General features: G+C 37.4%; 1 protein-coding gene across 1 annotated transcript; it reads left to right on the plus strand.

Moving 5' to 3' along the window:
- The first annotated feature begins 2,261 nt into the window (after positions 1–2,261).
- hsd3b7 (hydroxy-delta-5-steroid dehydrogenase, 3 beta- and steroid delta-isomerase) lies at positions 2,262–14,724 on the plus strand. The gene is made up of 6 exons (XM_008416327.3): positions 2,262–2,525; positions 4,845–5,000; positions 8,208–8,316; positions 11,296–11,395; positions 12,885–13,047; positions 14,147–14,724. The coding sequence occupies exons 1-6, from the start codon at positions 2,363–2,365 to the stop codon at positions 14,557–14,559; spliced, it is 1,104 nt and encodes a 367-aa protein (XP_008414549.2). The 5' UTR covers positions 2,262–2,362; the 3' UTR covers positions 14,560–14,724.
- The last annotated feature ends 2,614 nt before the right edge of the window (positions 14,725–17,338 follow it).

Here is a 17,338-nt window from a genome sequence, read left to right on the forward strand (position 1 = left end):
AATTGTTAATGCATGTCACCATGAAAAAAATCTGCTGAGTTTTGCTTAAAAAACTTTTTAAAATTTAAATCATATTTGTGTCTCATGAAGTGAAAAATTATTTGCAAGACAAACTTATTTGCGCTTGTCATAAATCTTTTCTTGCTATTTTAAGTTTTTATTTGTGACTCAAAGTTTTCCTTGTGATTCTCACATGACGTCGTGGGCAGAAGATTTCTGATGTGTGAAAATAAAAGTTTATGTTTGGCAAATAACTTTTTAAGTTCAAAATTAAATTATTTAATTAAAAAAGTTTTTTTAAACAAAACGATTTGTTTTTAAAAAAGAAATCATTACAATTCCAAAAGTTTTGATTACAATTGTATTTTACTTAACTGAGGTTAGTTTTTTTTTTTCATTGAATAATTTTGAAACAAATTTAACTCCATACTCTGCGAACCAGACCCTAAACTTTCTTAAAGTCTGGGTTGAGTTTTTTTCCCCTTCATTAATGTCACTTTTATTACATACATTATATCTATCACTGTAATTCAGGGTGAGTTATTGGACTTTTATTTAAGTGTTATTCTCCTTCAAGATACATTTTCCCAACGCTAGAATAAATGAAATGTACATTATGGAGCAAAGGAAATTAGAAGATCGGACATATATCCATTATGGAGATGATCGGTTTTCGATGGGCGATGTGCCTCGTACACAGGAAAGAAGCTTTTCAGTTATCGAGCTTTGCTAGTAAAGTCGTTAGCTAGCAGCTAGCTAATAGCACAACAACAACAGCCTAATGTCTGTATGATAAAAATACTCTATCGATAGATACAGTATTTACTACTCCACTTTATTCACCAAAAACTGTTCTGTAATCTGGAACGTTCGCTACGTTGAGCTTCAGTTAGCCGCTTTATCGCACTGCGAGAGAGGCAACTGCGTCATGCATCACGGGCAAAAGGTCAAAGGTAACAAGGTGACCGGAGGGCTTATTATGTTGTACAAAAAACCAACAACAAAAAACTAAATAATTTTAGTACATGTTATTATATGTCAGAAGAGGGCTTAGAAAATAATAATAATACAAAAAATAAAAATAAAAAATTGACCAAAAGGGGACTTGGGGGCAAGGAGCAAAAGGGGCAGGTGCTCAAACACCCCCAGGCCCCCTCTCTGCACGTACCTGCCTCAAAGTGCGCGTCTGTTTGTCTTTGGTCTTAAGGCTTAATAACAGTGGTTACCGTTGCTACTGAGTCATACCTGCATAATCGTCTGTTGTACTATTCCTAGCAACAAGGAATTTGCTCGTCTCCTTGAGGCATGTTGCGGTTCTCAACAGAAAGTTCATGACATATTAAAACCTGGGAATGAGGCATTACCAGGTGTTCTAATATTAGAAAGACTAAAAATAAATAAAAAAAAAATAGAAACAAGGAAGTGTCTGATTTTCTAATAAAAACTTCCAAAACAGAGGAATTTAAAACTTTCTTGTCAATTGTTTTACAGATAAAATATCAGAATAGGAATTCATTTTAATGTCACTGTGCACAAATAAAGCATAACAAAACTGATAATGATATACATAATCATTCCAGTTCTTAAAAATATAATAATTTATGCTTGAAGCAGATATCTTGAGCACAGCACCCACAAAATTTACTGAAGAGAAGAAGAGTAGAACTTCAACATATTTCAAGTAAAAGTAAAAAGTAGCCATCCAAGAAATTACTCAAAAAGAGTAGAAAGTATTTGGTGAACAGTCTACTCAAAAACTGAGTTACTGATCAAATGATCAGTCATCTAATATTTAAAAAGTATAAGCAGAGAGACCAAAATCTAAATTTAAGTGGAAATTTTGGTATTTCAAGAACTAAAATGACAATAATTCATATAAATAACAGAATATAAAAAGAAAAAAAAAATCAAAATCAGTTTCTTTCAAAAAAAAAAAAAAACTTAAGAAACTATAACAAAAACTGCAGGTGTGTGTCTGTGTCTGGTGAAGTTTTGGTTAAAACATGTTTGTTTTTCATTCACTTGGTAAAGGATCCAGAAATTTTACTCACGTCAGAGCAGCGTTACGTCATAATATTACTCAAGTAAAAGTAAAGAGTACAGAGTAGTAAAAATACCACTAAAAGTATTTTATTTTTTTCTAAAGAGTTACTCAGGTAAATATAAATGTTACCACCAAACTCTAAAAAGACAAATTTATGACAAAAACAGCGCTTTCTACACGTCATAGATCAGGTGGTCACCGCTGGTCCCTCCCAAAAAGGGGCGGAGCTTGTCCTGCAGATAAGGCGCCTCCGCCGGCTGTCAGCTGTTCTTCGTGCAGACGCAGTGAACGCTCAGAAAGCTCAGTCTCTGCTCCACCATGGAAGAAAACAAGCGGACGCTCGTCTATTTGATCACGGGAGGCTGCGGTTTCCTCGGCAAGCACCTGCTCGATGTTTTGCTAGAGAAAGAGGAGAAGCTGGCGGAGGTGCGGGTGTTTGACCAGCACATATATGCTGGGTTTCACCACCGGAGGAAGACAGGTGAGAGCAGCGACCTTTCTTTTCTTTTCTTTTCTTTTTTTTTATTTTCTTTTCTTTTATTTTCTTTTGTTTCTGTCGCAGTAATCTTGTTTGAAACCTGAGGAGTGCTTCGTTTTTAAGTCTGCTGGCTTTTACAGTGATGTATAATAACTGGACTGCGCTTTTATGATTTAAGCAGATTTGAAAATAAACATGTTTCTGTACATTCAAATATCGAAATGTTCAGTTGTTTGGTTTACAGTTAAATATCCTCATTTTATTCAAAAAAATACACTCATTGGTTTTTCTTGCGTGTTGAAATTAAAGATGGCATAAATATCCCGCTGTTTTAAAAGGTGCACAGTGGATTTTTTTTTTCTTCTGCAGCTTCAACTTCCTTCCTATATCATATGAGCAAAGATGAGCTATAATTAATCTCTTATCTATGTTTGGTTTTCTGTCTGCTCGCATCATTTGCTTCATGATCACACGAATAACCTCTGAGTAGCTGAATAAACGAGCCATTCCGTCCTTGTTCGGGTTTATTCAGTCATTATGAAATGTGACTGCAGCGTGTTGTGCTTCCTGATGACTGATCAGCAGTTTTACCAGCTCTGTGCTGATGAGATGAGAAAGGAAAAATTAAATGCTGGCTTGTGTGTTCAGCGTTTTAAAACTGGTCTGAACTGGTAAAACATTTGCAACCGATTCTCTGAGCTGAGGTTCAAGAGTCCAGTTCCTTTCTGGCTGGTTTTTTTTGCTTGCGTTGGATTAAATAACAGCAAGTCAAGGACGAGGCATGAGAGCAGAGATAAACCAGGAGTTCAAGGCCTTGCTTCAAATGATAACACACTTCTTCACTCCCAGGCGAAGTCTACAAGATGGACCAAAACACAATAAAATAAACTCCAAGGTTGCTTTTGTTTATTTGAACATTATTTTTACTAACTTTTTACACAATATTTTACATGGGAAACTAAATTTGGAGGCAGTGCACCATCAATAATCCTCCCATGTGAAATGAACGGAACATGTAAAGCATTTCCAGTCAAAACCACAATATAAAAACAAAAACAATATAACAGTTTTTTGTTTGTATTGCTTGAAAATGTTTGTTTATGTGAACATTGTCTTAACTTTTAAAATTATTTCACATGGGGAAATTGAGTTTGGAGGCTATTTGCGCCATTAATAATAATCAATACAAGAAGAATTTTGAATTACAACATTTAATTTCCCTTTGGGATCAATTAAATATCTTATAATTTGAATATTGAATGAATAATCCTCGCATGTGAAAAGCATTTCCAGTCAAAAGAAAGAATAAGGTTTGCTGAAAATTACATAATAGTTTTTGTATTTATTGCCTCTTTTGTCTGAAATTTTCTCCGATTACGAATTATTTACATTATTTGCACGTTTTTATAACTTATACGTAAATAAATCTAGTTTATTTAATGATTTTACATAATTACAAGGTAAAGTGAATCATATTTAAGTTCCATTTATAATCAACATTTGTGAAGTTGGAGGCTAGAGATCTTTTTGTGTAAAATATGTGAATTACGCAGTGAAAGCTTCTGTAATCGTAACATGAGGCTAATACGTTTTTACCTTTTGAATAACGGCTTTTTGTATCCTAGCAACACGAAACAGAAGACAAAACCGGATACGACGAAGCACTCTTCAAAATAAAACACTCCCTCTTTCCAAAAATACATTATTTTCGTCATGCGTAGAAATCTAGATTATCATCAGCTTTTATGTGAATGAAATTTAGCGTTAGCGTACATTTCTGTGACGTGTTTGACTGGACATGTTGCGGATTTCGGGTTTATAAGTGTCGAAATTAATCCGTTTAGCGGTTAGCTTTAGCCACCGGAACCAGATTATGCTACATAGAAGAGACCGAGAAATTTACCTGTTGCGTAAAACAGCTACGTTACATCTGAAATGTTTACATCATTTCAGATTTTACCTCATTTATTTCAACACAACTAAAAGCAGTATTGCGCAATAATGAACCTGTACATGTCAGGGTGAGTTCATCTGATGGCCGTCATATCTCGTTCACATTTCAAAAGAAAGGAGCGGATAATGTGATGGAAGACTATTTCCTCTTGAGCTGATAAGGAAACAATTACTGGCAAATGTGCAGTTGCAAGCAAGCAAGAATGGAAATTTTGTAACAAGGAAGTGAACACGTTTGTTGACAAACATCCCTAATTATCCTTAGTAAACCATCTATGTCTTTTTCCATTATGTCCTGAAATTCTTTGGAAAACATTTTGTTTCCTTGCATGCAATAATGGGTGTATTTGCTTCCTGTTTCTTATGCAGATGAGGTGGAAGTGACTTTAATCCAAGGAGACATCACAGATTACAACAGCGTGTTGGAGGCCACCAAAGGGGTCGACGTTGTAATCCACTCTGCCAGCCTCGTGGATGTCTGGCACAAAGTCCCAGCATCCCTCATCTACTCCGTCAACGTCACAGGTACGTCCCGGAGGTGGCGTGACCTGAATGATAACAGGAAGAAAGGAAATGATTTCTGAGGAAATCCACACCTTTGGGTAGTGACAAAGGATGGCGTGTCCGTGACGGGATCAAAACGGAAACTATCAGGAAGTTGGATCATATTTTTCCCAGTTAGTTCCCTAAAAACTGGAACATATCACTGGTTTAATGTTGGGATTTGTTTCTATACTGTAACCAGATTCCAGGAAATGATTTTTTTTTTTGTTCTTCATAAAGTATTTGTCCTCAGGAGAAAATAAATGCCATGTTTCAGAGGTAGATGGAGTACAAAAAATTGCACTGTAGTGAAAGTAAAAAGTAACCATATGGGAAATTACCTTTGGTTAATTATCCATGTTGAAAATTGACCAAAGGTGATTTGGTTAATTCAGGTAAATTTACTCGAACAACTTTTTTCCCCAAAAAGTTCAAGTAAATGTACGAGTAATAACTAGTTACTACCTGCCTCTGCAGATGCTTTTGTTTTTCCTACGCACTGTTTCTGAGGAAAGACTCTTGCAGGTTCAGTTATAGTGACGTCCAATTTTAGCGTAACATCAAAGGAAGTTGTGTTAAAGAGAAAACATTCACAACATGCAGTCACGCTCCATGACGATCAGGATTTCGAAACACTCCTGCGGTTCAACGATGTTTCCACAACTGAAGCTTTAACTGCTCGCTAGTAGCTTGGTGGTTTTTAATCTGGCAAATTACTTCATGGGAAACCACAAAATTCTCTCTGCCCAAGCGCTTAAAAAAAAAAAATAAATAAATAAAATCCTTCCAGATGTTTTTTGGCAATAAGTTAATATTTATTGGAGTCTGGATAATTCAAAAATCTTTCAAAAGTAACGTCACAAATGAGCAGGCACTGCCCCTCATCTTGTAACCCTAGCAAAGCTCAGCCCGTCACCTAGCAACCCCAGGAGAGTTCCGCCCGTTACCTAGCAACCCCAGCAGAGCTCCAGCACTGTTGGTCAGTTGGTTTTATTGCTGTATGTGCTGTACAACGGCTGCTGGAAAAGACAAGTGTTTTGTTGTTTACTTGGCATTAAAAAAAAAAGAAACACTTACTGCGTTTTGGTTGCTTGTGCTTCAGGCTCCAATTCTGCATGTTTTGTAGCCATTTTCATGTGTGAGTGTAAACGTTGAGCTGGGTGGGCGTGGCCAGCAGCAGCTTGTTTGGATTTAAAGTGATGAGCGAGCTCATTGTGAACTGAGCAGACTAAAATCTCACTATCTGAAAATGATTTTGTGCAAAAGAAGTAATGAACATGTTTTGTAAAGCCTGTAAACCCACCCTACCCTGTTCAAGGAAGCGTAATGGGTCACGTTTAGTGTTCAAAAGTTTCCAGCAAAATAGTTTTAGCAGCTTGGCTTCCTGAGCAGGGAGGGAACATTTCCACTCACAGAGCCACCATTGACAGGAACCACGTCAACAGATTTACTCAGGTTTCAACGCATTGGGGGGAAAAAAAAGAAAGTATCTGACATCGTGCTTCATGCTCCAAACTCCAACAAAACTAGAACTTTGCACGAATCCCAGACCAGAAAGTCGAATAAGAGGTTGAGAACTGCTGAATCGACTCAAACAATGCAAAAGACCATGTCTTAGATGGAGAAGATGAGATTTCAGCCCCATTAGGTTGATTCCCAAAGCGCCATGAGCATAAATCATTGCACACAGTGGAGTTACTGTTGATTTTATTATCTAATTTATGGGAAACTGTGAAGCTGATGCTTCTAGAAACACACAGAAGTTGTTTGTAGGAGAGTAATTGAAACTAGAAACGAAAGTTTTCTCTAAAATTTTGCCGTCTGTAGTTTCTGCTTTGGTTTTATTTTCAATAAATCCCACAGAGTGACTCATCTGTCTGTTTGTGTCCAACAATGCAGCACAAACACAGTATTTTGTATTATTGTCAGCCTTATCTTTGAAAACACATTTCTGGGAATATCTTTGTGTCTGTTGCACATAAATGGCTCACAAAAGCAGGATGGCTAAAATCAAACATGACGCCTCATTAATAAAGAAAGAAACTCAATTCTATTGTTTGGTTTTTAGATTTGTGCTTCTCAGCTGGACTCGGGCGACCGGGTTGGATCAGATAGGAGTGATTCAACAAAACGGACAAAAGATGCTTTTGTTGTCTGTTGGCTGACTGGGCTTTATGAATATCCCTTTGCACAGCAGCAGCAGCAGCAGCAGCAACACAACAGATTCATCCTGAGTTGACTAATTAGAAGACTGATTCCCGCGTTCATGAGAATCCAACGGTGAGGTTTGATTCCGACTTAGTTTTGCTTTATTTAATAAAGCAAAGTGGCTCAACCTGGTTTCTCATTCAGTTATGATTTTAAGGAATGACAGACATTCAGAGAATCCTCCCTGGTTCCCCAGAGCTCCTGCTTCTCGTTAACCATTTCCTTCCAACCTGAGATAAAAAGCCCCTCTGGGTTTCAGATTCAAAAGTCCTGCGTCGCAGTTCAAATCTTTGTCGTCTGGAGCTCTAAAAACCACGTTGGCACCTTTTATTTTAGTGAGAAGGAAAATAAATATTTGATTTCAACGTAATAAATAAATAATAATATATATATATATATATATATATAATACATTGGTTAAAATATCCAATAATTTCTGTTGGAATCAACTCACTCACTCACTCTTTGGTTACCTAGCAACCCAGTCACTCTTTGGTTGCGTAGCAACGACCTGGTGAGTTGGCAGCAGCGGACCATGTTTTTAAGTGGATCTGGTTGTGGAGCATAAAATAAACTTCTTTTTTTAAAAATTAACTCTGCTATACTTTAATCTAGTCATCTACTGCCAAAGAAAATTTAAAATGTAACAGAGGAATCAGAGTCCAATGTTGCAAAATATCAGATGAGTAATAATAAATCTGCCGTTTTCAATGCCACAATAAGACGTTTCCTGTTTCCTGTCGTCGTTTTGCGTGTTTCTTTCCAACGGCTGTCCGGCTTCGATAATGGAGTCCAGATTTAGTTTGAGCGCAAACGGGGGGTGGGGGGGGAAAGGCCTCCAGTCCGCATGTGGATCCCAGACCGCGATTTAATCTGCTTTTAACTTCTCATCCGGGAAGAACAGAGACGCTCATTTGTTTCAGTAAGGCTTTATTTAATGTTGAGTGAAATTTAAATGTTCTTTGTTGATTTTGCCGTCAGGAACGGAGAACGTGATCCGAGCGTGCGTGGAATGTGGCGTCGAGCGCCTCGTCTACACCAGCAGCATGGAAGTGATTGGACCCAACGTGAAGGGCGATCATTTCAAGAGGTAAACGTCATTCCTCATCATTAGCAACTGGAAAAGTCCTCTTTGATGTTCCCTCTGTCTCTCTTCTTTCTGCCATGTGTTTTCCACATGGCGTTAATCCAGATGTTGTCCGACCGACTTCCTGTTTTTCTGGGAAAACAAAACAATAATAATGTAAAACATGAGGGAAGGACAGGATATGATTAAGACTGGGTGGCTTCAAAACCATCATAACTCAAAGTATGAAAAATGTTCATCAGGAAGGCTGTGAACTTCATTTAGGGGTGTCCAAAGTGCGGCAGGGGGGCCATTTGTGGTCCTCAGAATGCATTAGTGGGGCCGCTGACTACAATTCAAGACTGGTGTAAATTTTACCAGGCATTTCACAAGTTGTAGATTAATATTTCTTGTTTATGAGAAAACCAGAGAACGTGTGTCAAAACTCGAGGCCCGAGGGCCAAATCCGGCCCGCCTGCGCCTGTCACAATAACCAATAAATCAATTTATTACACGATTAATTAAAATGACCTCATTTTCTATTTGCATGATTTATAGTTTTTCTATTTCTACCAAAAACAAGACAAGTGTTTTTTTTGTGTGTTTTTTTTTGAAGGACAGTTTTGTTTACACTTTGTCTTATTCTTATTTGTTGTTATGTTCATTTATTTTGGATATTTAAAATATCTTCCCTTTAAGAACATTCATAATCTTGATGAAACCCAAAATAACCTTGGAGAGTTGACCCAAAAGTTTTATTCAAATTGAAAAATTATTTATTAATCCCAAAGAGAAATTAAATATAAGAAATTCTAAGCCTTTTTTTAATTTTAATAAGACAAAAATGAAGATATTTTGGACCTTTCATGAATTTCAGATCAATTTTCTGCAGAAGTCACACCAACTAATTTCTGCAGCTAAAATATTCCATGTGTACTTTATTGTTTTAGTTTGAAAATCAAGTATTTTTCACCCACAAGAACTTTCTACTTTACAATTTTGGTGCCAAAAATATTTTTTTAGGGGAGACATGAAAGCAGCAGCCTGCAGTCTGTGATGTTGTGTATGATTGGTATTTAGCGTTACCGTACAGACGCCGTCTGCGGCTTGTATTGGAAACATTCCTCGCCCGTCATCAAATCGTCATGCAACAACAGTCGCGCCTCTGTGTTATTATTATTATAAACATTCCCCTCAATCACCAGCTTCGGTTTATTTCCAGCTACACTTGGCGCCTTTGACTCTTGTTTTGACTTCACATTTGGAGGGTGGATGTTTAGTTCTGGGTCGGTGTGACTAAACGACATGCCGTCTGCACACGTCGGCGTCGTTTTCGGAAGAGACGTCCTGCCCTGTGATTAGCCGACCACAACCAACATGCATGAGAACAGGTCTGAGTTTCTGCGACGTCAAACCTTGTGATTAGTTTCCATCCTGCTGATTCTGGAGAGAGAAAAACGTGACGCGTTGCAGATGAGGTTGACTTGGAAAAAGGGGGAACTTCAGGTCCGTGTCATGTAAATATAGCTGCAAAATCTGACTCATGTTTTTATTTTTAGTGCATTTTCAAAATGTGTTCTCCTAAAAAAAAAACAAAAAAAAAAAAAAACAAACAATCTCACGAGTGTTTGGCTGTACTTCCTGTAAAGTCGCTATTCTTAAATGTTTAAAAACTGCTAGCGCTAGCAAGTTGAAACTACTGACAGGCCACAAAATGTATTAAAATAAAAATTTTAAAATTTGTTTGATTCTTTTTTTTTTTTTTTTTTAGTTTTTACTGCTCAACAATAAACGAAAATGTTAACAAAATCTGCACACCGGTAAAGATGCATAAGATGAAACTCGATTTAGAAAGTTTTTAGCTTCATCAGTCGTTTTCTGTTTTGTTTTGCACATTTTTTACTATTGTTGACGTCTGGTTAGGGGCCGAACAAAATCATTTCAAGGGCCACAAATGGCCCTCGGGCCACACGTTGGACACCGCTGGCTTGAAATCATGAACCAAATTTGTATATCTATCAAACACGACCTTAGTAAATACAAACCAATCAAAAATAATAAGAATTTTTGACCCCTGAACTTGACAGTGTATCTGAGAAAACTGGAAATGAGTCCAAACTTTGACTAGGCCGCTTTCAAAACCTTAGTTTAGTTCCTTGTTTTTATTTGAGTCTTTCAATTGAATCCAAATAAAATCCTTTCATGGCTCGAAACAGCATTTTATCTTCCAGCAGTCAATTTAAAACTTGATCTTTCTGTGTTTAGCCTTTAGCCTGAAACATTTCCAGCAACAAAAGTCAACAGAGATCATTAAGATCTAAAGAAAACAAGAGTCCTGGAGACGCAGAAGTTTGTTTTTTCTAAGTTCATCCTTATTCATCAATTATTTTCCCCGTTGCGGTCTTTGAGGTGAGTTAACTTCTGGATCAGACAGGCTGCTTGTTTTTCCTCCGTGGTATGTTGATATTTAAGAAAGCTTGGCTGCGTTTGCCTGCAGCAGGTGAGGTCATGACGTTAATGGTGATGGATCGCAGTTGCAAGATAAAACTCAGTCAGAATATTTATAAAATGAGGTGGGTTACTTCATTCGAAACGTGCTGCGGCAAACCTCTCCGCCTCGCATCCCGGCAGCGTCTCATCAGAGTTATTCAGCTTTTCCCCTGATGGTTACAGCATGAAGTTATGGTGAAACAATGAAGCTTTGTTCGCCCTGAAAGAGACGTGCGCTGATTCAGGAACGCAAACTCAGAGCGGGCCAAAGGGCTGCGCAGGATGAATGTTCTGAAAATGTTCATCGATCTTTGCAAACGTTTGTTTTGACTGAAGGAATTTGCTTGAAATGCATTTTTCTCATTCAGGCCAAGAGTCAAAGGAACTTTATCTGCTCATCCGACATGTTTCCATGATTATACGTGCAGAGAAACTCCCAGCAGCCCTCGCCTGATATTTACATTAAAATGAGATGATTTTCAGAGTTTTAAATGTGTTTTTTTTTCTTTGCAGAGGAAATGAAGACACAAAATATGAAGTGAAGCACACCATGGCGTATCCCAAGAGTAAAGCAAAGGCGGAGAATATTGTCCTGAGAGCGAACGGCAGTCAGGTAAGACTTTGTTTTCAGAGCTGGACGGTGGCTGGTTACATTTACCCGAGTAGCTTTTCAGTATCAAATCTACTTTCAGGGGTATTTTTACTATTACTTGACTAAGATTTGTGGATTATTTACCCATTGTGAGAAACTTCATTAAGTGAAGAGTAAACATGTTTTAGAAAAAAATTTCACCAAAGATATCTGCAGTTTTTGAAAAAGTTTCATTAGTTTTATATTTACAAAATCGAATCTTTTGCCTGATGAAATGATTTTCATTTTGGTTCCTAAAATGCTGGGTGGGTGTGACGATGTCATTTTTACATATTAAACCATCTGTGTTTTGATTAGTTACTCAGTATTTGAGTAAAGTTTTTGCCAAATTATTTTTCACTCTTGAGTATGGATATTTTTCACTTTTATTTGAGTACAAATGTACTGAAATATACTGAATCGCTGCTCTATCGCTACTCTTACATGAGTAAAATTCCTTCTGAATGGAGAAAAAGCTCGTTTTAACCAAAAATTCACCGGATAAACACACTTTTGTTAAAGCTTTGTAAGTTTTAAGTCGAAAAGTTCTTTTGCCTGATTTTGTAATCATGTTATTTATCTGAAATATTTTCATTTTTGATATTTTAAAATGCAAAAATTTCCACGTAACTTTTATATTTTGACGAGTTACTCTGAGCTTGAGTGACGGCTACTTTTTAGTTTAGAGTAAAAATACGTGGAAGTAATTCTGCTCTTACTTGGGTGTAGCTTCTAAGTGCTCTGCTTGTTATTTGAAGAGCTTCTTTCTGCCCTCCCTGCAGGGCGAGTGCATGAAACGTCACATTTGAGCTGTTGACGTCGTGTTTATTCACTGTAATGTAATTATTCGAGATCATTTCTCCAAATCCCTGCAAAACTGTTGAAGTAAAGTTAGCTTGAAACTAAAAAACATGAACAACTGTGGTTTGCTTAATCACTGTGGAAGGCCTGGTGGGCTTCACAGGGGGGTTTTCCTTGAGCAACGTCGGCCACAGAATGCGCCTCCACCTCCCTTGTTGCCTCACTGGGATGTTATTCTGCTTTATGCAATCCAAACCCAACTGACCCATTTAGGAATGTTTTTTTTCTTTTCTTTTTTTGAGGTTAAAGGGTTTTCTAACAGGGGTTTGAACAACCAAGAATCAGCGCACAGCTTCAGTTGTCACAGCTAGAAACTCGATCAGGCGTGAAATCTGGGTGTAGTGATGAGCTCAGACCTGAACCTTCACATAAAGACGGTTACAAAGTCGGCCTCCTATCACCTTCAGATTAAAGGAGTCGGCAAGATCTAGAGAAACGCATAAAATGCACATACACATATTTGACGTGTATTGATGATTTTAACGCTGGCAATTAAAATGTAATGTCTGTTACTTGTTTTTAATTCTTGTCTATGTGATGTTTTCACGATGTAAAGCACTTTGTTGACATGTGCAGTATGAATGAACTTGTTTGTTTGCGTTCTGCGCAGGTAAAGGGTGGGAAGTGTTTGTACACCTGTTCGCTGAGACCGACGGGGATCTACGGCGAAGGCCACCTGCTGATGAGAGACTTCTACAACCTGGCTGTGGAGAGGGGAGGCCTGGTCATCGGCGGCGTCCCAGATCACATCGAGCACGGCCGAGTCTACGCAGGTAGAAACCTCCATGTCCAAAGACTACAATCTACTTTTCCTCCAGAAGAGCGGCTTGCTTTTGGTTTTCTTTTTCTTTTAAGCCGGTTTAGTGCATTTCAAGGTACAGCAACTTGCATTCGGGGCAAAACCGGAAGCGGAAGTAAATGTAACAGCAGCACTTCCTCTGCGTTTCTCAGAAGGTTGTTAAGATGTTTGCACTTGATAATATTCATATCAAGATCAAAGCTCTTGAGCAGCTGCTAGAAACGGATGTGTAAGGAAATAATTAGGCATTTGTGAAGAGGAACAACTGTAGAAATATTTCACATCGTTCTGTGTTTTATACATTATTGATCGACGAATGATTAAATGCTACATGGCCGTTTTTTTAAATCTGTAGTTTTTTTTTCCTGTATCAGGAGAATTAACATTATTTCCATAACATAGATACTCTGGGTTTAAAAAAAGATTAAACTACAACAACCTAAACACTAATACGTTGTCTTAGACAATCGATTGGAACAAATTTTAATCTAATAAATTATTAATTGACAATTTATTGTTTGCATCCATAGTTTGTTTTGCGACACATTGGGACCATTGTACGTAGATTAATAAAACCAAAAAGGAGGAGTAAGTTTCTGCCAAAATAGTCAGAAATTTTTTAATTGTTAGAACTTTTCTAGAAAAAATTTGGAAATTTCAGAGTTTGAAAAATCTAAAATTAGCTACAGAAAAACTGAGAAATTTTTATGTTAATGTCAGAAATTTTCAAAAGCTGAAAATTCTTGACTTTTGAAATTCAGTTTTTTCTAGAAAAATTTGTTTCTAAAGTGTGGTGATTCAGCTGTTTGCACACAACGCCGTAATTAACCGTTCAAAGAGAGCATCAAATCCAGGGTGGAGATTTTTCATGCTTCTGCCATTACTCAGTTTCAGAGTTAGTCAGGATGACCTCCCACACACGCCTACTTCTTGCATCTGAAATGTTTTCTTTTGATGTTTCGATCCTATCAACCTTGTAGTTTTTGGCGAAATGTCTACATTTCTCATGTGACTGACTGCTGGAGAGACTTGAGAGAGCAAGTTGGTATTTACCCCTCTGTTTGTGTTGCTAGGTAACGTCGCCTGGATGCATGTACTCGCAGCTCGAGCCCTGAAGATGAATCCGGAGAAAGTTGGCGGCGAAGCTTTCTTCTGCTACGACGAGTCGCCCTACAAAAGCTACGAGGACTTCAACATGGAGTTGCTGTCCGAGTTCAACTTCCGTAAGGTCTGCATGCCGGGAATCGTCCTCTGTTTCCTGGCCATCCTGAACGACTTTCTGCGCTTCATACTGAGCCCGTTCTACAACTACACGCCGCTGCTGAACCGATACACGCTGGCGGTGGCCAGCACCACCTTCACGGTGGAAACGGACAAGGCGCAGAGGTATTTCCAGTACTATCCCCTTTACGACTGGAGTCAGTGTCTAGCGCGAACGCAGTCGTGGATTAGAACATTCCCAATAGACAAGCAAAAGGACAGCTAGCTTCACCTGGGCCACTACAAAGTCTTTTCACACGCTGCTATGTAAATGAGCGGGATCCAGATCCAGAAGGACTTGTGTTTCTTGAAACACCCTGACCTGCGAAAACCTGCAGGTGCATGCAGACGCTGATGAAGACTGAAAATAAAATGTTAAATCACATCTTAATCACAAGAATACACCATTTCTGGCTTCTTCAGTAGTGTGGTGGTCTATAAATGATATTTTATATGAAAGATTTCCTAACGGACTGCAAAAGATTAAGTAATTTTGGTCTGTAAGTTATAAGAGTTTATTTTAATGATATGCCAATAATTTGGGCAAAAGAATCAGCACCTCTTTCTTTCCAAAGGATGTTTTGGGCAAGAAAAACCCCCTATTTTGGGCAAAGAATGACTTTAGGAAGGTGGAAACAAAGATACGGGAAAACATTTTGCTCAACTGTCAAATTATTTCACTCAGAGCTAGTACTTTTTTCATCCACACTAAGCTTTTTTTTTTTCAGTCAATAATTCCTTAATATTGATGGAAAAGTTCTAGTTCAATTGTGCCGTTACCTAGCAACGCCAGCCAAGCCCAGCCCGTTGCCTAGCAACCCAGTTTTAGTTCCACAGCAGATTAATTCACTTATAACATGGGGAAAATGTCTCGTTAATAAGTGAAATAATTTCCCAGTTGAACTTTATTAAAATGAATATTAAGGAATTATTGACCTAAAACAAGCTCCTATTTTTTTTGCTGAATAGCTACTTGTAAGTTAGTTTTGTATTATTTCAAGTATAGTAAGATGTTTGCACTAGAAAATAGACAAGAAATCCTTGGTAAGGTTTTGTGTTTTTGCAGTGAACAAACCACTGAAGGAAAATTTAGCACCTCTGACTGAAATATTGAGCTCTTGTGTCAATATCTGTGTTCCAGACCTGCCTGTCATTCAGTAACGGTGTCATTGCCTTACCTTCCAGAATGTATGTTTGAGCTTTTCCCTTTAAAAATGCAAATGTATTACCGCAATGATGCAGTTTAGTGATGTAATTACTCGTTTTGAAGGCGCTAAAAACGCTCATTGGTGTCGTTAAAAAGAAAGGCGGGTGCTGTCTGAAAGTCGGACTGGATGGTGTAAACTTGTTGACTGCTGCATTTCAAAAGCAAATGCAATACAGTTTATGGTAAGCTATAAAATCACGTATCATTCAAAATGACTTTTCTTTTCGGTCGCCTTCATTCTGAGTTTATATGTTATGACCAAAAGGACAAACAAGCATTGTTTATTTTGTAAATGTGTATTAAATATGTTTTATTTAACATCATATTCAAATTTGTTTTTGTTTTTAGTAATCTTTTTATAATTATAAATAAAGAGTAATTTATTCTTCATGTGCACCACTGTTCTTTTTTTCTTTTTTTTTTTACTTTATGGACATCATTCATGGGTGGCTTTTGGTTTCGTTGCCACTTGGAAACTGTGTTTTATTTGTTCATTTCTTTGTTTTTCATTTGTTTCTATATTCCACTTGTTTCCTTTCCACCCAGTAACAATGTTGTCTTCATTTTCTTGCTTCCCTGGAAACAAGGCAGCGTGTTTACATAATTTTCTTATGCAATGGGCCAACTCCCATTTAGTCTTGTAGAAACTTGCCACAAGATCCAGCTGGGTTACATTTGACCAGTTTGACTAAGCCAAAGTGAAAGGGAGTTCCTGGGCAGAGAAATGATCATAATGTTTGCAGGGAGTCCCCCTGTTCCCGAGGATTTCCATAGCAACTGTAACTACAACAGAAAAGTGAGACAACGGATTGATGGAAATAAATATTCACGTTCTGTCTGGAGACTAGCAGGGCTGAAGGGATTTAAAATATGATTTCAGGGACGTGTTTTCCTTTTAAGAATACATAAAAACATAATTTCTTCATTTAATCCATAAATTAAGGTCAGGATCCAAAGTGACGTGTGAAACCCTTTCTGGACCGCTGCAAAAATTCAGTTTAAAACACATGTGTCAAACTCAAGGCCCGGGGGCCAAATCTGTCCCGCCGTAGCTTTTTATGTGGCCCTCCAGACTCCAGATTACATCAATAAGTCCCTCCAGTTTTTCACAAATACGCAAAATTCACACAAAATCAACAGATCCCCACATTGTTTCTGATTTTACTGACATTTTTTCTCAAAAATGGCCAAAAACATTAATTTAACCTCACTTGATGTCAAGTTATATATGTGACTGATACAGCAATTAATAAAAAGTCACATTTAACATCATATATTAGCGCAAATATCGTAAAAAATCCTGACAAATATTCCTATATTATCACTACAAAATCTACGATTTTGATTGCAAAAAAACACAAAAACAATCACCAAGTACTGGTTGGACTAATTAGTGTGAATTATCAATATAATTTCACTTTAAGAAACACTTATTGGATGAAACATCTATTTATTAATATTTTAACAATTTAATGGTTTTTATCAATATATTCTTGAACAACCGGCCCTTTGAGAACATTCAGATTTTCGATAAGGCCCAAAATGAAAATGAGTTCGACACCACTGGTTTAAAAGGATTTTAATTGATTCCTCCAAAGAGATGTGACTAAACGGCTTGGAAAATAGACAATAAGTGGCAAAATGTTCCCCTATTAAGATGGCTTACTAGCGATGTTTACATTTCTGGATGTGAAGCTAAAGAAATCCACGTTCGAAACTTTGAATGTAAACCATCCAATAATGTTTAAGTGACTCTATGAAGGTGAGAATATGACAAATACTAACTTAGTTTTGGTAA

The sequence above is a fragment of the Poecilia reticulata genome, chromosome 8, assembly GCF_904066995.2.
Source record: "Poecilia reticulata chromosome 8, P_reticulata-male-v2, whole genome shotgun sequence".
NCBI lineage: Eukaryota > Metazoa > Chordata > Actinopteri > Cyprinodontiformes > Poeciliidae > Poecilia > Poecilia reticulata.